Source organism: Xenopus laevis, chromosome 1S, assembly GCF_017654675.1.
Source record: "Xenopus laevis strain J_2021 chromosome 1S, Xenopus_laevis_v10.1, whole genome shotgun sequence".
NCBI classification, from domain to species: Eukaryota; Metazoa; Chordata; class Amphibia; order Anura; family Pipidae; genus Xenopus; species Xenopus laevis.
Genome location: NC_054372.1, coordinates 100,215,091 through 100,235,690, shown reverse-complemented (window position 1 = coordinate 100,235,690; position 20,600 = coordinate 100,215,091). Strand labels below are relative to the sequence as shown.

The following is a 20,600-nucleotide window of genomic DNA, read 5'->3' as shown; positions in this document are numbered from 1 at the left end:
CTGGAAGCAGCATGTGTAAAAAGCTCTGCCTGGATGATACCAGAGCGATGATCTTCCCGACACACTCTTCCATTACGTGATCTGGGTATTCAGCAGGATCCACGTTGATGGGTTTGCCTGAAGGGTAGAATTTTATGGCTACTTTCAGGCAGCACAGAGCCATCATGGAGAGTGCATAAGTATAAAACTCATGATGGTGGGTCAGGCTCAGTGCGGCGATGTCTCTAGCAGCCGTCAGGGCAATGGCTTCTTTTGTCTGCTCGACAGCTACATGCTTCTTCTGGCTGGCTTCTCTCCGGAGGGTGAAATACTCCAAGAAGTCATCGATGGTCGGTGCCAACAGTTCAAAAAACAATCTGCAAATGATGACTCGCTCCAGTTGGTTCATTTTCTTCTTTGTAAAGGTGTCATCAAAGAGTTTTAGGCAATTCCATAGGCCGAATTGCCATTTGTCAACTAACTTGTAGGCTATATTGAAGCAAGTGGCTCCTACTCTGTTCAGGTCGGTGGTCTTGATGGGAGCAGTGCGGGCAAGAAACCGCTCCAGAAGGTTGACAGTCAAGCACAGAGACCTAAAGTCCAACTTCAGACGTCTGTGTATGAAGACAAGCAGGCTGGTGAACTCATACCATGACGCCAAAGTGATTTCTGGCTGACTTTGTAGAAAGTTCAAAGCCATAAATCTCTCTTCAAGGCTCTTGTTGTACATGTAGGCGTCTTCCCCATACTCCTTGAAGGTCTCTAGGCCAATGCCTATGTGAGCTAAGGTGTTCCAAGGCTCATTTTGAAGTGCTGGGTCCCTAGCTGAAGGGTGGCACGTCCCACGTTGATCACCCTGGTGCCTCACCCTTTTGGGATCATGACAGCACCCAGGGGAAAGAAGTTGTTCTTCTTCGTCGATCTGTCGTCTTCGCTTCCTCGCTTTTGAAATCTCCATGCTCACAATCTCTCTCTTTTTCACTATCTCTCTCTCTCTCACTCTGGCCTCATTGAGAAGTGTTACTTTGTCTCACCATCCAAACTATCTGACCGTTCCAGCCCCATTCTTGTGACACCATTTTGGGTTACTATAAACACTAGGTTTTGGTCACTTAAGAGCTTCCATATAGAGCCCCCTACTTTTGTTTATACCATTTGGTAGTACAGCTTGAAAATGCAGAATGATCTGGAATTAATAGGAGCCAGCATCAGAGGGTGATTTTTTTGTATGGAGAGGCTAAAGTTGACCATATACTGGCTAACTTAAAGGGAACTGGCACATTATACTCAGTGGGAGATGGTGGGTCCTGGCACATTGCACTCAGTGGGAGACAGTGGGTCCTGGCACATTATACTCAGTGGGAGACAGTGGGTACAGGCACATTATAAACAGTGGGTCCTGGCACATTATACTCAGCTGTAAACAGTGGGTCCTGGCACATTATACTCAGTGGGAGACAGTGGGTACAGGCACATTATAAACAGTGGGTCCTGGCACATTATACTCAGCTGTAAACAGTGGGTCCTGGCACATTATACTCAGTGGGAGACAGTGGGTCCTGGCACATTATACTCAGTGGGAGACAGTGGGTCGAGGCACAAAATGGAGCAAATAAAAAGAACCTAAAAAAACCTTTAATACTTATTCAAGCTGTTGCTGCTGTATATAGTACCTGTGAGTGGAATGAAAGTTGCAAACATGGCCAGCTAGATATTCCAACTTCTTCATATCAGTCTGCCTTGCTGTCTTCAGTCCTTTCTGTAAAGTCAGCTGTGCTCTGATTGGACAAGCTACAAACCACATATATCCAATCAGAGTGCAACTGATCTCTTCAGCATCGTGGTTTGGAGGCGGACCTTAGCTACCAATCCGTGATTAAAGGAACAGTGCAGTCAGCAACTGAGCAGGTTTTATTTTGTTTTATTTCTTTTTATTTTAGGGATCAGAAAGGGTTGGGGAGGCTTAGCCTACACTAGCCTTATTGAAAATCCGCCTATGCCTCTTATACTCTAAAGTAGGAGGAAGACTACAAAGTACAAAAGAGTAGGGATGCACCGTATCCACAATTTTGGATTCGGCCGAATCCCTGAATACTGAATTGAAACCGAATCCTAATTTGAATATTCAAATTAAAGGTGGGAAGGGACAAAGAAGCATGTTAAGCGTGGATATGAAGTATTTCACCTCATATAATTAATATTATATATTAACATTTTCTATCAGATTTAGCATTTTTTAGTCCATAATCCAGGTGTCAAGAAGATAGAACGTGCTCAGAGCTATAGCTTCTATATCCGATACCATATGTTCCTCACATATGGCATAGTCACAATAATACTTCTATGAAATATCAGAGCATTGTTTTTTGGGTCAAGTTCTTAAAGCAACATTATCACCAAAACACATGAGGTGTCATTGACTTTACCCCAGAACTCAAGTACTAGAGCACTAAGGGGTACAAGAGTACACCACTTAGTGCTCAAATAAACAGCATTTGCTTGCTTCAGGGAATGCTGCTTTATGCTGGAATAAAAATCCGGCGCTCAGAACAGACAGCAGAATCAGGAGGTAGTTAAGGCAGGTGTTAAGAACAGGGCCCCAACATGAGCTGCACCTCCTTATGCTCCATAACTAGATGAATAAGTACATTTGCTTCAAAAAGCAACATAGAACGCAGATTAATAAAGCACAGGCCAGCATGACACATTGCATAAAAGCCTTGCATTTAAGTTGTCAGAAATATTTGAAAGGGCCCCATATGCTGCATCCACAAAAACAAGTGCTACCAGAAAAATGGTGAGCTCTACATTCAGCATACTTTAATAATCTTTACCTAATTAGGAAAGTCTAATTTGCCTTCTATGGCTAGGACCATAAATAGAATATAAGCTGCACTGACATTGCGTGCAATAATTATAATTTCTGGGACATAACCGGTGTCCCTACAGGGAATATACTTTACTGCACACTGTAGCAGTCCAAGCTGAAATATCAAAAAGAGGTCTGTAGGATTTTCTTTGTGTTGTGGCTACATACTGGTAAAATCAGTAATTTGTGATGGGCCAATTCAAGCTGATCTGCTTCTTTGCTCTGGCCTTGTGCAAACTTAACAGGATTGAACTGCAGTTACAACTTGGAAAGCTACTATTCTGCCTTCATACTTGGGAAAATAAACTACTTGGACAAAAGTGGCTGAGAGTCACTAGCTGAAAGTGTATGGGAAGTTTATGGTACTACAGTCTGGGAATTGTTTAAACAATTCTAATGGAGAAGAAAAAATAAGTTCAAATACGTAAACCTATTCAAATGATTTGAATCCCAGTGCATGGATGAACTTAAGCTCTAGAACAGGGATCCCAAACATTTAAAACCTGTGAGCAACATTCAGAAGCAAAAGGAGTTGGGGAGCAACCATAGCATGTAAAATGTTCCTGGGGTGCCTAATAAGGGCTGTGATTGGTCATTTATTAGCCCCTATGTGGATTGTCAACCTACATTGAGGCTCTGTTTGGCAGTACACCTGGTTTTTATGCAGCCAAAACTTGGCTCCAAGCCTGGAATTCAAAAATAAGCACCTGCTTTGAGGCCACTGGGAGCAACATCCAAGGGGTTGGAGAGCAACATATTGCTCATGAGCTACTGGTTGGGGATCACTGCTCTAGAACATCAGGCTCAGGTCATGTAATTCTTCCAGTAACATGGGCAATGACTCAACCTAAAGATGTGCCAACTGATGTGCCAAGTGATCTCGGAGCATCAATAGAATCAATCAAAAGAGTTATCAGAGACTCAGAGAAAAGAGTCCTTTATTGCATGAAGAGAACCATGATTATGCCATTGTTGAGAATGAGGATATCCACCATCAGTCCAGTCCTGTCTTAAAGACCATATATATTCATATACTAAGTAGTCTAAAGGCAAAAAAAAGCCTTTAAGCCTTTCTAAACTTTCGGAATTTCAACTCTGCTAGTGCACAGAGCGCAATAGCGCTCTCAAAACCAGTGATGCTGCCCCCCCACACCCGCTCCAGTGCTTGAAATTGTATGCGCCAGGTGTGAGGGGAAGGCTGCCTTAGAATGGCCGCCCCAGGGTGGAAAGGCCCCCCAAAACACCCCTGGTTGTCAGTACACAATTTTGAAATGAAAGCTATATATAAATATCCTACTAGGATACAAAATATTGAAATATATAGAACAATGTAATGGCATGAAATAATTAGTTTCTTTAAAATAACCAATATTTTGCTACTGTATTTCAGTTCACGGGGAGCATTGTGAAGAGGAAACCTTAGTATTTTTGTCTGAGGAGACAGCTCCCTTAAAACTTTTAGGTCACACCTTTCTTTTTAGCTCCGTGTTATGTGACACAGGAATTTTTTTTATAAGGTCTTCATATCCAGCAAAAATATTAAAAAAAAAACAAGTTTCATTTTCAAATATCTAAAACATGGAATGTTACTACCACTATAGTACTATATTTTTTGTAATGTAGATCATACTGAGTAAAGAATTTTAGAATTTCTAATTTTTATGCTGCAATAAACTGAAATCCTTTATCATTAAAATACATTAACACACTTTCCTGGCAAATAATTGCCATTTACAATGAAGATAGAAATACTAACCTGTATAATAGTCCCTTGGCGGGGGTCAATTACCCTAATTATCCTGTCTTTGCAAGATGTGGCAAGAAGACTACCATCTGTGTTAAATGACATAGAAAGAATCACATCTTTGTGACACTCAATTGTTCTCACAGGACTATAAATAACAGGGTCATCACTGTCAATATTCCATATCATAATCTGCAAAAACAACAATTAACATCATTCAAATTGGTATCATGTACTATAGAAGAGGCAATGTTGATAATGGACTTTTACACAGAATAAAATGCCAGGCAACAAATATTAAACACTACAGAATTATGATTAAACGGATACACAGGATAAAACTTAAGTCATATAATGTTAACTAACATAATTTGGCAACTGTTAAAGGGCAGATTTATTAAAATACTAAATGATATCCAGAAATTTAATTTGTATCACAGTTGCTAGAAACCCTAAACGCACCTATCAAAAGTTTCGGATTTGGGACACACCCATGACTAAAGTGTGGAAAATATCAATAGCACACAAACTAAAACCCTGGCAAATTTTATTGGGCTGAAGTTGGGGATATATAGATATCTGTACGAAAAGTAAGATAGAATCTGGAATTAAAAGATTCCCTTACCTTTTAGCTCTGTGACATAGTATATAAAGAATATACCTAAATACATTGCTACATATGTTTTTGCTCTATTTTAATGGTACAGGCATGTGACCTGTTAACAGGAATGCTTGAGACCTGTTGCTTTCTAGATCTTCCCGTAACTTGGATCTTCATACCTTAGGTCTACTCAAAAATCATGTAAACCCAAAAGGCTGGTTTTGCTTCCAATAAGGATTTGATTAAATATATCTTAGTTTAGATCAAGTACAAGGTACTGTTTTATTAAACCGAGAAAAAGGAAATCATTTTTTTTTGGTCAAGTCATAAACTGAAAATTCATGAGTACATTTTTGCAAAGATTTTGTAAGTAAAAGGTAAGTAAGAGAACAATATCTATTTTGTTTCAGAATACTGCATACTAAAACGCAGGCTGCATTCTTGATTGCCCCAGATATGAAAGAAAAAATATGTTGGCATGGGACAGAAAGATTATATCTTATATTTTAAGAATTACCACTTGAATAAATAAGTATGCAGGTCTATGGTAATGAGGACTTGTAAGTTTGCTGTTCATTTAAAGTGCTGCCTTGACTCACTGCAGCAATACAGCTATATAAAAGTGCTATATATACAAGAAATCATATTAGTGACAATCCCAACCCAAACCCTACCCACCCTGGTTAAACATCTCTACATATATACATATATATATATATATATATATATATATATATATATATATATATATATATATATATATATATATATATATATATATATATATATATATATATATATATATATATATATATATAATCCTCCTCCAAAGAAGCCGCACAACTCAGGACTTATAAAGAAATGGTGAATTTATTAAATCACACTAACGTTTCGGCTGTCACACCAGCCTTTGTCAAAGTAACAAAATGTTAAAACATTTGCCTATAAATACCCCACCAGTGGCGCGAAAATGTTACAAACCCTCCCACTCTGACGTGTATATCTATAAAAGTACTGACAGAATACTCCCCTACCAAAAAAACCCCAAAGATCAATCAATGAACAATTGTAACATACATATCCATTCAGTAAGTGAACACTACATGCTAAAAAGTGTCAAAGCTAAAATTGTTTCAATATCTGCTGGAATATCCATCCGATACAAGGTTGCAAGGAGGACAAGTGTTTATACAACAGTGATCAAACATACCCATCATTAGAGATGTCGCGAACTGTTCGCCGGCGAACTTGTTCGCGCGAACATCGGGGGTTCGCGCTCGCCGGAAGTTCGCGAACGTCGCGCGACGTTCGCCATTTTGGGTTCGCCATTGTTGGCGCTTTTTTTTGCCCTCTCACCCCAGACCAGCAGGTACATGGCAGCCAATCAGGAAGCTCTCCCCTGGACCACTCCCCTTCCCTATAAAAACCGAAGCCCTGCAGCGTTTTTTCACTCTGCCTGTGTGTGCTGAAGAGATAGTGTAGGGAGAGAGCTGCTGCCTGTTAGTGATTTCAGGGACAGTTGAAAGTTTGCTGGCTAGTAATCGTTTTGATACTGCTCTGTTATTGGAGGGACAGAAGTCTGCAGGGGTTTGAGGGACATTTAAGCTTAGGTAGCTTTGCTGGCTAGTAATCTGGCTAGTAATCTACCTTCTACTGCAGTGCTCTGTATGTAGCTGCAGTGGGCAGCTGTCCTGCTTCTGATCTCATCTGCTGACTGCTGCAATAACAGTAGTCCTTGTAAGGACTGCTTTTATTTATTTTTTTGTTGTTTTACTACTACTACTACTACTACTACTATAAGAGCCCAGTGCTATTAGTCTAGCAGTGTTGGGGAGTGGGACTGGTGTGCTAATCTGCTGCTCCTAGTAGTTCAGCAGCACCAACTTTAATTTTTTTTTTTAATATTCATTTTTTTTTATTTTACTTTTTTTTATTTTACTACCGCTGTAGTAGTGTATAAGTTGACCTTTTAGGCATTATTTGCCCTGTAGGCATTATTTGCACACTGTTTTCTTCAACCCGCCATCGAGCTGTGTGACCACATTCTGTCTAAATATCCATAATATTACCGTCTCCAGAAAAAACACCGGAGTCACTTTTTTCAAGCAGCCATAATATATTTTACGTAATCCGTATCCACCGCTGTAGTAGTGTATACGTTGGCCTTGTAGGCATTATTTGCACACTGTTTTCTTCAACCCGCCATCGAGCTGTGTGACCTTGTTCCCATTCTGTCTAAATATCCATAATATTACCGTCTCCAGAAAAAACACCGGAGTCACTTTTTTCAAGCAGCATTCATATATTTTACGTAATCCGTATCCACCGCTGTAGTAGTGTATACGTTGGCCTTGTAGGCATTATTTGCACACTGTTTTCTTCAACCCGCCATCGAGCTGTGTGACCTTGTTCACATTCTGTCTAAATATCCATAATATTACCGTCTCCAGAAAAAACACCAAACAATGCCTACAAGGTCAACGTATGGCAGTTGTTTAAAGAGAACAGTAGATTACTAGCCAGCAAAGCTACCTAAGCTAAAATGTCCCTCAAATCCCTGCAGACTTCTGTCCCTCCAATACAGAGCAGTATCAAGCAGATTACTAGCCAGCAAACTTACTATCATCTGTCCCTGAAATCACTAACAGCTCTCCCCCTACACTATCTCTTCCAAGCACACACAGGCAGATTTTTCAGATACATTTTTGCCCTTGATCCCCCTCTGGCATGCCACTGTCCAGGTCGTTGCACCCTTTAAACAACTTTAAAATCATTTTTCTGGCCAGAAATGTCTTTTCTAGATGTTAAAGTTCGCCTTCCCATTGAAGTCTATGGGGTTCGCGAACCGTTCGCGAACCGCTCGCGTTTTTGCACAAGTTCGCGAATATGTTCGCGAACTTTTTTTCCGACGTTCGCTACATCCCTACCCATCATAAAAGGTGTAGTAAAATATTGATGAAATACAAATAAAGTGCACATCCTTTAAAAGACTAAGACGCTAATGTTTAGATTAAACATTAAAAATTAAAAATTAGGTCCGAGCTAGCTTACCGCTGCTGTGTGGCGTCATCCGTCGTATCCGTGTGACAAGCATGTCAGTTATCTGCCTCATGATCACCCCAGTGAAAACCCTTATAGACAAAAAAAGACTCTCCGATCCTATACTTCCCGTGTAAAACCGATCACCCGGTGTGAATTATCTCACCCAATGAGCCCTAAATCGGACATATGAACAGAGTCATTGCGCGCACTATCAGTGCGTCAGTATCAAGCTCGTGTCCAATAGGATTTCTTGTTCATTCATCCCTCTGCATCCGTATGCGCGTCATCACCATGGTGAGTATTGTAGTAGAAATAACATCCGCGATCTGTCAAACGGATCTCACGATTCCCATCATGCCAAAACATCGGGCAGGAAAACACGTAGCGCTCATAGGTGAAAGGTCTCTCAGGGCCATTTGTGTAATTATTCAAGATCACTCGTATAGACGTGTCCACATCACAACCCATCAAGAATGGTTGCTAAAAATAAGCACAAAATAATAAAAAAACAGAATACTAAAGAACAAACAAAATACCATAAAAACAAATTAAAAAGATTGACAAAACTATACTTTCCTCAATATCTAAAGTGTGTATAAACTCAATCAATAATACTAATACTAAAAGTTTATTGTAACTAGGGTCATATTAGACACCCCAGGGTATGTAGACCTAGCTGAATCGGAGGAAAATCACGCTCCCTCACTGTTCCACTAGCCAGATCGAATAGGGGAAAGTGATCCTTGTTGGTATAAATGACCTCCCTCTGTCCAGTATAGTCCCCCCAAATGGACCTAAGTTAACCATTGGATGTGGGAAATTGTTGTACAAGTATATCTATGTGTGAAATGGCAACAATTACTATAATAAAAACAAGAGGATACAATCCTATGTTGCTAATCACCCCGTATACCTCTGTTGTAGTTGCCATTCTAACGGGTTAATAAAGAAATGTATAAATCTAGACAAATTAGCTTAAAGTCATCCGATATCCACTATCTGCTCGATCTTAAAAGGTAGCTACCCACCCTCATACCAAACTGCAAACCCAGAAACTGGGAACTCCTAATAAAAGGGAGTAGAACAATTAAACTTCACTCATATATTGTAAACACCCCTAATAAAAAGGAGAATAAGACACCATCTCATTCAGGCCACCAGGGCTGATCGTATTTAACCTATGGATCCATCTCAATTCAGCTTGCAGAAGTAGTCTTTCACGATCACCACCTCGCATAGGTCTTGGAATATGATCAATAATCATGCATCGAAAACTCGCTAGGGTGTGTTTATACTTCAAAAAATGTAGTGCCACCGGGGTTTCAGCCTTGCCGGTCTCCAATGCTTCCAATGGCAGTGTTATTCCTAACCATCCGGATCATTTGTGAGAACGGAATACTTTTCAGTGTGTGGGGTGGATGGCAAGAGGTATAGAGTAGTATAGTGTTGCGATCAGTAGGCTTCCTATAGGTAGTCGTTTGAACATTCCCCTCCACAAGTTTCACAGTAAGGTCCAGAAAGGACACCTGTTTTTCATCGATGTATCCTCTTGTTTTTATTATAGTAATTGTTGCCATTTCACACATAGATATACTTGTACAACAATTTCCCACATCCAATGGTTAACTTAGGTCCATTTGGGGGGACTATACTGGACAGAGGGAGGTCATTTATACCAACAAGGATCACTTTCCCCTATTCGATCTGGCTAGTGGAACAGTGAGGGAGCGTGATTTTCCTCCGATTCAGCTAGGTCTACATACCCTGGGGTGTCTAATATGACTGGGGTGTCTAATATGACCCTAGTTACAATAAACTTTTAGTATTAGTATTATTGATTGAGTTTATACACACTTTAGATATTGAGGAAAGTATAGTTTTGTCAATCTTTTTAATTTGTTTTTATGGTATTTTGTTTGTTCTTTAGTATTCTGTTTTTTTATTATTTTGTGCTTATTTTTAGCAACCATTCTTGATGGGTTGTGATGTGGACACGTCTATACGAGTGATCTTGAATAATTACACAAATGGCCCTGAGAGACCTTTCACCTATGAGCGCTACGTGTTTTCCTGCCCGATGTTTTGGCATGATGGGAATCGTGAGATCCGTTTGACAGATCGCGGATGTTATTTCTACTACAATACTCACCATGGTGATGACGCGCATACGGATGCAGAGGGATGAATGAACAAGAAATCCTATTGGACACGAGCTTGATACTGACGCACTGATAGTGCGCGCAATGACTCTGTTCATATGTCCGATTTAGGGCTCATTGGGTGAGATAATTCACACCGGGTGATCGGTTTTACACGGGAAGTATAGGATCGGAGAGTCTTTTTTTGTCTATAAGGGTTTTCACTGGGGTGATCATGAGGCAGATAACTGACATGCTTGTCACACGGATACGACGGATGACGCCACACAGCAGCGGTAAGCTAGCTCGGACCTAATTTTTAATTTTTAATGTTTAATCTAAACATTAGCGTCTTAGTCTTTTAAAGGATGTGCACTTTATTTGTATTTCATCAATATTTTACTACACCTTTTATGATGGGTATGTTTGATCACTGTTGTATAAACACTTGTCCTCCTTGCAACCTTGTATCGGATGGATATTCCAGCAGATATTGAAACAATTTTAGCTTTGACACTTTTTAGCATGTAGTGTTCACTTACTGAATGGATATGTATGTTACAATTGTTCATTGATTGATCTTTGGGGTTTTTTTGGTAGGGGAGTATTCTGTCAGTACTTTTATAGATATACACGTCAGAGTGGGAGGGTTTGTAACATTTTCGCGCCACTGGTGGGGTATTTATAGGCAAATGTTTTAACATTTTGTTACTTTGACAAAGGCTGGTGTGACAGCCGAAACGTTAGTGTGATTTAATAAATTCACCATTTCTTTATAAGTCCTGAGTTGTGCGGCTTCTTTGGAGGAGGATTGTATGCAGTATCACGTGGCATGCACCCAGGCCCTGAATGTACATCTGTCGTGAGTGCTGGGATTTCGGGGGAGTATATATATATATATATATATATATATATATATATATATATATATATATATATATATATATATATATATATATATATATATATATATATATAAATATATATATATATATAAATATATATATATATAAATATAAATAAATGAAAATAATATAAATAAAATCTTACAAAATTGTGAAAAAATATAAAATGTCTTACTTTGTAATCATAGCCAGTACTGAAAATGATATTACTGGCAGTTGGATGCCATTCAATGAGGCCAACTCTTCTGGTGTGACCGAGCAGCTCTTTACTAGGATTTGTCAAATTTTTATTTAACAAATGCTTTGGAATGTCCCAAATTTTGACCTGTTAGACAAGAATTTGATACATAATTTAAGTAGGAACGTTAAATCCTAAAGATTAATGTTTTTCTGTACTGAATGTTTTGGAACAAAACATTGTCCATTTTTTCATCGGAGGGGCTGACCCCCTTACCAGCCTTGCACTCTTTTGTAACCTGCTGCATACTACTGCTTGAACCTTATGGTAACAGCGTCCCTGTTCTAACTGCTTTGCCCACAAACTATAAATATAATTTCTGAGTAAATCTTAAGTAAAGTGTTTACAGTGACTATGCCTTCTTTAAAGGGGCATTTCACCAAATGCTTTTTCAGTTCAGTTGCTTCAAATACTTTTTTCTAGGTGCTCCTTACTTTTTGTTTTTGAAGCTTTAAGTTTAACCTTTTAGTCTTTAAACCAGTTATCCCCAACCAGTGGCTTGTGAGCAAAAAACTGCAGGGCTGCTGCTCCTCTTCCTGATGTTAGACCATCCCTTGTCAGTTGAGGTAATCAGGCGTAAAGAGAAAAAAAGAGGTGAAAAGGCAATAGGGTAGGAATCCCTGTGCTGTCAATATCAGACTTCAAGAAAAGGATTTATCTATGAGTATACAAATCTCCTTTTTTCTAACATACCTAAGCAGCACAGATACCTGAGGGTCATGTCCCAAAGCTGAAGGTAGGGAGATAAGAGAGATGAGGAAGCAGAATTTGCTGCAGAGTAGAGCACAGTAGTATGGAAGACCAAGGTAGGTACTTTTTTTTTACATTGCCACTTGTAGAACTTTGCAGCCAATAACTGCTTCTGAAAAGAAGACATTGAAACTTTGTGAACGAATGGAGTCTGTTTTGCGAAAATGGTGAGCCCTGTGAAGATAATACTTGACGGCTCTGATGACATAGAGAGTATGTAGGGTCATTTCCTTTGCGTTAGAGGGATTTGGACACAAGGAAGGCAATACGAGTTCCTGGTTTATGTGGTAATCTGACACAACTTTTGGCAGGAAGTTTGAAGTGCAGAGTACCACTTTGTCCTTGTGGACAACATAGAATGGAGGATGGCAGGAGAGGGCTGCAAGTTCCAAGACCCTTCTAGCCGGGGCGAGGGCCACCAGGAAGGACACCTTAAAGGAGAGCAGTTTGATACTGATTGAATGCATGGGTTAAAGAAGAAGGAAAGCTATGGAGGCATTTTATTGCCAATAGATTAGCTGCAATAATGCAAGCTAGAATGCTTTATTTATTCTGTAGAATGTTTTACCATCCCTGAGTAAACAGCTCTAGAAGCTCTCTGTTTGTTAAGGATAGCAGCTGCCATATTCGCTTGGTGTGACATCACTTCCTGCCTGAGTCTCTCACTGCTTACTCATAGCTCTGGGCTCAGATTACAGCAGGGAGGGCAGAAGGGAGGGGGAGAGGAGCAAACTGAGCATGCTCAAGCCCTAGCCCTGGAGGTTTATGCTGAAAACAGGAAGTCTGATACAGAAGCCCATGTGTACACAATAGAAGGAAAAAAATACAGTGTTTCTTTTGACAGGGGACTCAGAGCAGCACTACTTTGAGGGTTTACTGGTTTATTTAGGTGGACCTTTCTGATAAGGCTTACTTTGTTTTAACCTTTCCTTCTCCTTTAAAAGGCCTCTCTTTGTAGAGCTCATAACACCAGGTTGAGGTCCTATTGTGGGAGTGGGGGCAGCAGCAGAAAGGGTGCACATGCTGTGTTGCCTGGAGAAAGGTTCTGTTGTCTTGTAGCTCTGCCAATGGTTTCTGATGGAGGTAGCTAATCCTTTGTTGAAACCATTTTGTAAGGCTGCAAAGAGATGGAATCATGATTCAATTTATTTATGTTGCACCAGCTAAGAAAGGTCCTCCAGACTCTGTAGTATTTCTGGCTTGGAGAAGGGTGTTAGCTACAGAGGGGGACAAACCTTTGCCTGGCAGTCAGGGATAACATCCGAAGGCTGTGGTGCAGGTATGGACCTTGTGTAACAGGTCTGGATCAGGGACAGCCTGAAGAAAGGTTTTGGGGCTTAGTCCACCATTGTAGAGACTGCTTGGTGTCTTGGTGGAGTAGGGTACCATGTCTATGAGGAGGTCATAAGACCCAAAAGATGCATGGAATTCCTTATGGATATTGTTGGAGACTCTATGGCTGAGAAGGCGTGTTGACAAAATTTTGTTATCTTTTCTTGGGTGAGGAATACCTAATGTCTATGAGAGTCAGAAAAGTATTCCCAAAAAAATGATAGACTGGGTAGGATCCAGCCAGTTGGGGGATGTTTAGGCAGGAGTTAGCATTTTGAAGTGCAAGATACCTTGAAGGTGCTCAGATGAGGAGATCGCCCAGGTAGGGGATGATGTTTTTGTAGGTGGGGGTATAAAGGAACTGCTTTAGTTATTTCAGGTCTAGGAACAGGTTGGAATAAAGCCCCTGACTGTGTTGAGGTATAGACACTGGGACAATTACCTTTTTGTGGCACATTTCCTGTATGGCTGAGAGGAATGTCTGCTGTTTTGTTGGGTTGGTTGGGATTCTGGATATCAAGAATCTGGGTGGAGGATAATGAAGAAAAGAAGGTTCATAGCCAAGGGTTACTACTCTGTGAACACATTTGTCTGATGTACGTGAAAAGCCATGCCTCTTTAAAGTTGAGATGCCCTCCAACCAGTCATCAAGACTTCAGAAGGACTTTCTGGTGCCATGGAAGCCCTTGGAACTAGGTTTTGTGAAGGATCTGTAGTTCTGAGAGAAGTTTTGAGGAAAATGCTTAGATTCGGACAGGATTCGGCCTGCTTAACCATGGGGTACGAAATTGCTTTTGCCACGCTTGATTTTGTAAATGATGGAGTCGAGTTCACTTCCAAAAAGGGTAGTGTTCATTAAAGGGAGAGCCACCAGGTTCTTTTCGGAGGCTGGGTCTGTGCTCCAGGATTTGAGCCAGAGGGCTCACTTTGCTGCAAAGGCTAGAGCTGAGCGAGATGGACAGTATGTATTACATAGCTAGTGGATGGCATTTTGGCCAGGTGGGCTGGTAGATCAAAATTGTCATTAACAGTTGCTGACATGGCTTTCTGTGTCCAGAGGGTGAGAGTCCTGGACACACATGCTGCAGCTATAACCAGTTTGAATGCCGAGGTAGACAATGTGAAGATGTTCTTATGTAGAATCTCAGTCTTGAAATCCATTGGATCTTTGAAGGAAGACCCATCTTCCAGGGGAATTGTTGTTTGCTTGGCTAGGTGGGATACAGGAGCGTCTACTTTTTGGATTTGGTCCCATTTATCCTTGTGTTGCTGATCGAATGTATATAGGGTGTCTATGTGCTTGTCTCTAGAAAGTTTTCTGTCATGCGTCTGCCATTCTTTTTGATAATTTCCTCCACCATTTTGTGAACAGGGAAGTGTAGTTGGATCTTTTTGGAAGTGAAAAAGTTTGTTGAGAGCTTTAAGTTCCATAGCCTCTTCTTGAATTCCTAGTGTAACAAAATATCTGCTAGCAGGGAGTCCACTACCACAGTATGTGACCTTTTTAGTAACCATATCAATCTGTTTGGATTTAGGGTCAGAAATGTTACCATCATACGTGGTGGGATCACCTTCTGACACCTCCGCGCAGTGCTCAGGTGTGCTGGGGTTCAGTATGAGTGGACGAATGTTGGTGGGTTGTTGTTTTTGCATCCCTAAGAAAGATGCTTGGAAATCTTTTTATCCAATCGGGCATGATTGTTGTAAAATAATTAACCTGAGTTGATGCTGCCTCTGAGGGCTTAGGCTTCTTAGCAGGTGTACTGGGTGTGGCCATGGCTCTTTTACTCTTTTTGGGGTGCTCCAGCTTTTTAAGGGAGTCCCCTGCCTCAGCTTCAGGTGGCTGGTTGGTAGTTGACTCAGTCTCCATGTTGAGGAGATCTATTCCAGGGAGTAGAAATTACAAAAACACTCCCTATGAAAGGAGGTCGGATTGTGCAGCCGAGATCCTGCTAGAAGGATAGTAAGTGCAGCTCTGTACACTGGGTAGTGAGTCAATGTGGGGCTGAACAGATGAGTAATTTGCAGAGTTTGGCAGGTGTAAGGTGAAGGACAGAGTGAGAGTACAGGTTGGTGAGTGGGTTAATTTAAGAGGTGCAGATTGTCTGGATTTGGTCAATAGCGAGGGAAAGGAGCAGGCCTCAGGTTTGTCTGGTGCAAACACCTCCTCAAAGCGTGCCAAAGTTCTGTAGCGCACCAATGTTCTGTAGAACATAACGGCCATTCCTCTCCCACTGGTGCTGCCCAACGCTTTGTACACTCTGTGCCCTGAGGTGTTTGTAAGTCCATTCTGCATCACAAGAGCATGCCGTTGTTATGGTCGGCACCCTTTCAGTGCTAAGGCATGAGTTCCATAATTGTGGGGAGAGACTGAATAGGGTTCTCCCTTCCAAGTGTACTATGGAGAGTGGTAGCGCAAGCGCATACCTTGAATAAAGTACTAATACGGGTCAGTCCTAAACAGACTAGTAACCTAAAAAGGGGGAAATATAGAGAAAGAATAAAAAAACAAGACCTACCTCCATGAAAGCAGGATGACAAAAAACTCACAAGGGATGGGCTAACGTTGGGAAGAGGAGGAACAACCCCGCAGTTTTTTCTTTGTCATCCTGCCTCCTATAGGGAAGCCGGCATTAACCCTTAGGTATCTGTGCTGCCTAGGGACGTTAGAGAAAACTTAATAGCATTAAGTTTATATATTTCTTAACAGCAGAATCTCCAGACCCTACCAGGCATGCTTCCTGAGTATTAAGGTGGCCATACACGGGCCGATAAAAGCTGCCGACAGACCAGACATGTATGGGGCCCTCCGATGGGCTACCCCGATCAGTATCTGGCCGAAAGTCGGGCAGATGTCGATCGGACGGGACTAAAAATCCAGTCGGATTGCGGCCGCATCTGTTCGTTGATGCAGTCCCACGATCCGCCCGTTACCCATGGGCTAGGGCCCACGATCTCTATATATTAATTGTCACTAATGACCACTAGATGGTGTGTGAGTGTATAAATAGCACTATTGAATCACATGTTGGTTAGCTTGATAAAAGACCAGTTGGTCTGAAACGTTGCTGTAATGCCCTTGGTCCAATAAAGGCCGTTTTATTCATGAAACAGTGGGTGCTGGACTAACTTTCTTCCCACGATCGGATCAGCCCGATATTGCCCACCTCAAGGTGGGCATATCAGGGAAAGATCCGCTCGTTTGGCGACATCACCAAACGAGCGGATCTCTCTGTGTATGGCCACCTTTAGTAAAGTCAACTATGACAAGTAATAGGTGATTAGTTGCTAATTCAACATTTTATTTTGAATATTTTAATTACTTGCCATTTGTAGGAGTAATATTCTGCACAGGGATTTATGATTTACTTACTGTGGCATCTTCAGAACAAGAGGCTATTACATAGTCATTGAAGGGGTTCCACTTGATGTCCAGCACATTCCCTCTATGACCACAAACTTTTGGATGATGAGGATCAAGTTTTCCTGACTGTATATAAAATTAAAACTATTAGTTTAGATATTATAAAATCTCAACAACAAAATTTGTATACTCAAGATTCTGCTTAAAGCTGAAAAGTATCTATGGGCGCAAGCTGGACTTAAATTTGTACTTAAATTCCTTCATCGCTCTTTTATAACACCAGAATGTCTGCATCGAATGACCCCCACCAGGGATGCAAATTGCACAAGGGGCTGTGGCCACCCGGGTTCTTGGATACATATGATTTGGTCATGTCCTAAGCTGGTGATATACTGGATGCAAATTGTTAGCTTTATTTCCAAAGTGATGGTTCTTATAATACAGCTGGACCCAGCTGTGGCATTATTGGGCCTGACAAGAAATTTAGTTGACTCAACAGAAAGCAGAACATTACTCCAACTCCTATTTTATTATGCAAAAAAACAAATAATTTTGAAGTGGAATAGACCCGATGTGTCAACATTAGAAGCCTGGAAGGAACTGGTAAATAAGGCGCTGCCATGCTACAAAGCTGCCTACTTTTCCAGAAGGTGTACTGATAAATTTATTAGCATATGGATGTTGTGGGTGCTCAACTCGGATACAAATAGCCCTCGTGTATTTTAAAAGCTGAGGTTTATGAGTATATGATATCTAACTGGTCCTTGATGCTGGTCCGCTCCCTCCCCTACCTCTTTTTTTCTTTACCTCTAATATACCTTTCTCTTCTTTCTTTATTTTTCTGACTTTTATTCTAAATGTATAATTTGCCTATGTGTGAAAAAATTCAATAAAAAGAAGTTTAAAAAAAAAAAAGCTGAAAAGCATATTAATAGAGAGAAATTAGGCCCTTAAGATGTTGTTACACAATAACTACCAGGATCTCACAAACTGTCTAGGCCCAACCATGTTTAAGATTCCAATTTATAGCAGCAATATGTGCAGTATATTTATATGCAATCATTCTTAAATATGAAAGCAAGAAAAGGTTATAGCTAAGATATTCATAATTTTTCAAACAAAAATGCAATCCTCAACCATCACAACATTCTATGAAAACCGATTTCTTGAAATTGAAAACCATCTGATAACCTTCATCATCATGTGCTAAATGACATCTGCCAGCTTGAAAGTGAAAAGGGCCACATCTGCAGCAATGTTTGCTCATAGTTTGTTCTTACTTGATGTATTATTTACAATACACTTAATTAGAACATGACCAATGCTATGTTACTTCAAACCTTCCTGAATAATATCACTACATGCAACAATTTCCATGCGGTGTGATTATTTGCATAAAAACAATGCTAAGCTCTTGCAAACTACATCAGTTACTGGTGATTTGTTTGTGAAGCTGCCACAAGATGGCTACATTGGGCTATTTCTATATACATTCACCTAAATCTGACACTAGATGCAATAGATACTGTACATTATATTATGTCTGGAAGCTGGAAGTTCAAGAATATTTAAACATCATCATCATCATATTGTGCATATTTTCATAAAGGAGCATGACAGGCTAAAATGGAAAAACACACTGATACTATAGTACACGTATAGGACTTGGTATCCAGATTGCTCAGGACCTGGGGCTTTCTGGATAATGGCTCTTTCCTTAATTTGAATCTTCATACCTTAAAGCTGGCCATAGACGCAAAGATCCGATCGTACGAATCAACGTACGATCGGACTTTCCCATCTCCCGACCCTCCACTAACCATTCAGATCAAAGTCTTTACCATTCCGATCAAATAAGAACAGATCACCCAATGTTCTGCCCCTGACAGCAATCGTACGATACTTATGTCTGACAAAGCTAGTGACAGTCTCCCACTGAAAATCGTACGATCGGCAATACACGCAGAGATATTATCGGCAGGCGACAGAAATTTTCTAACCTGTCCAATTGACCAAACGACGATCTCCGATGGACGAAAAATGTCGGGACTCTCCACACATGGTCCGAAAATCGTACGAATCCACGATTCGTACGATCGGATCTTTGCGTCTATGGCCAGCTTTAGTCTACTAGAAATGATGATGGTTAATAATTTTGTACTTTAGCTGACACAATCATGTGTCAGCTAGCATTTCCATATGGACAGATTAGTCTGACATCTTGGTTAAAAGCTTTCCTTTGTGGTCCAATATTTGACCATACCCCAACTCAAGTTCATTACAGGTTTAAAGCTACAAATTCTATTATAATATTTGCCTATAGTTCCCAGAGCATATGAAAGAAAAAATGGTACCTGTTGTATAGGTATAACAAGAAATGCTCCACCACCAGCACATTCTGTCACTACAGCAATGAAGATTGGATTAACAGCACAGAAATGGTTGTCTTGTACACTTCTTGTGATAGGCACGCAGTCATAACAGCTCTCCTTGTTTGCAGGCTTACCAAAAACATGGCGGTACTTCGAACATCGATATTGTGGCTGCCATGACATCTATTGAAATATAGCACAAAAAATTCTGATTAGACAAACATAAAACCTGCTTATAATGATCGTATTAAAACTCAATAACAGTGTGGTTTCATTACATAAATGTACATGAGGTTTAGAAGCCGTAAGTCCCATCAAACTTTTATTTTCTATAATTAAGCCTAGTCAAAATTCCTCAATATTTTCTATTTATTTAGAAATATTTTACTAAGTGAAACGTGACACGAGAACAAAACAGGCTACCTCAATTTAAAGCCTCAATATTTTATAGATGCATGCCCTACAATTGATCTACTGTGTACATTTCTGCAAATTTCTTAAAGGGGACCTGTCACCAAAAGAAATAATTCCAAATTCTTATCAATTGTGTTTGTTAAGCAAAATAAACTTTACTTACACTATATAAATGTGGGAATGTGGGGAGTGTAGCAACATGTAGGAAATGCAGAATGGAAAGTGAAAGTAATTGCTTGCTCCGCCTCTCTGCCTACGGCATAGAGGAGGGCCAGGCAATATGTGATTGACAGCTGAAATCTTTAAATGCATTTATGACAAGTATGGATGTTTTACTGAAAAAAAGAAATTGGGTTTTGTGTCTAATTTGAAAAGGACTTTTATTATACACATTTTTATTTCTGGGTGACAGGTCCACTTTAAAAGGATAGTTCACCGTTATTTACCCTTTAATAAGTTATATAATGTCCTACAACTTTTCAATTGGTATTTCTCATTTTCTAATGATGTGCCTCTTTTGCTTCATTCTACCTTTCAAATGGGTGTTGCTGACCCTAGCAGCCAAACACCTATTGCTTGCTGAGGCTAGAATTGTATTGTTGTTATCATTACGGTACTTGTTACTACTTATCTTTCTATCTAGACTTTATCCTATTCATATACCAGTCGTACATTCAAACCCTGTTCCCAGTGCGAATTTGTGCCTTCGCCACCAATCCAGGCCTGTGTATATTTATATAACCCTATTTTCTTTCCCATAGTTTCATCAAGTGCTGGCCAAGAATACAAAAACTACTAAATTGCTATATACTGTATAATCCTGCTTGATGCTGATTACTAGGGATGTAGCGA

At 40.2% G+C, this 20,600-nt stretch overlaps 2 protein-coding genes across 3 annotated transcripts in view; both read right to left on the bottom strand.

Moving 5' to 3' along the window:
* Positions 1-20,600, bottom strand: part of LOC121399394 (coronin-2A-like) — a 57,709-nt gene that overhangs the window by 25,449 nt on the left and 11,660 nt on the right. For both annotated transcript variants that reach the window (XM_041579996.1, XM_041579997.1), the window contains exons 2-5: positions 19,317-19,517; positions 16,972-17,088; positions 11,454-11,603; positions 4,605-4,784 (exon numbers count right to left, since the gene is read on the bottom strand). In XM_041579996.1, the coding sequence (XP_041435930.1) occupies positions 4,605-4,784; positions 11,454-11,603; positions 16,972-17,088; positions 19,317-19,517 (648 nt within the window). The remainder of the gene's footprint in view (positions 1-4,604; positions 4,785-11,453; positions 11,604-16,971; positions 17,089-19,316; positions 19,518-20,600) is intronic.
* LOC121399397 (guanosine-3',5'-bis(diphosphate) 3'-pyrophosphohydrolase MESH1) overlaps positions 1-20,600 on the bottom strand; it is a 97,213-nt gene that overhangs the window by 68,780 nt on the left and 7,833 nt on the right. The gene's annotated exons all lie outside the window — the stretch shown is intronic.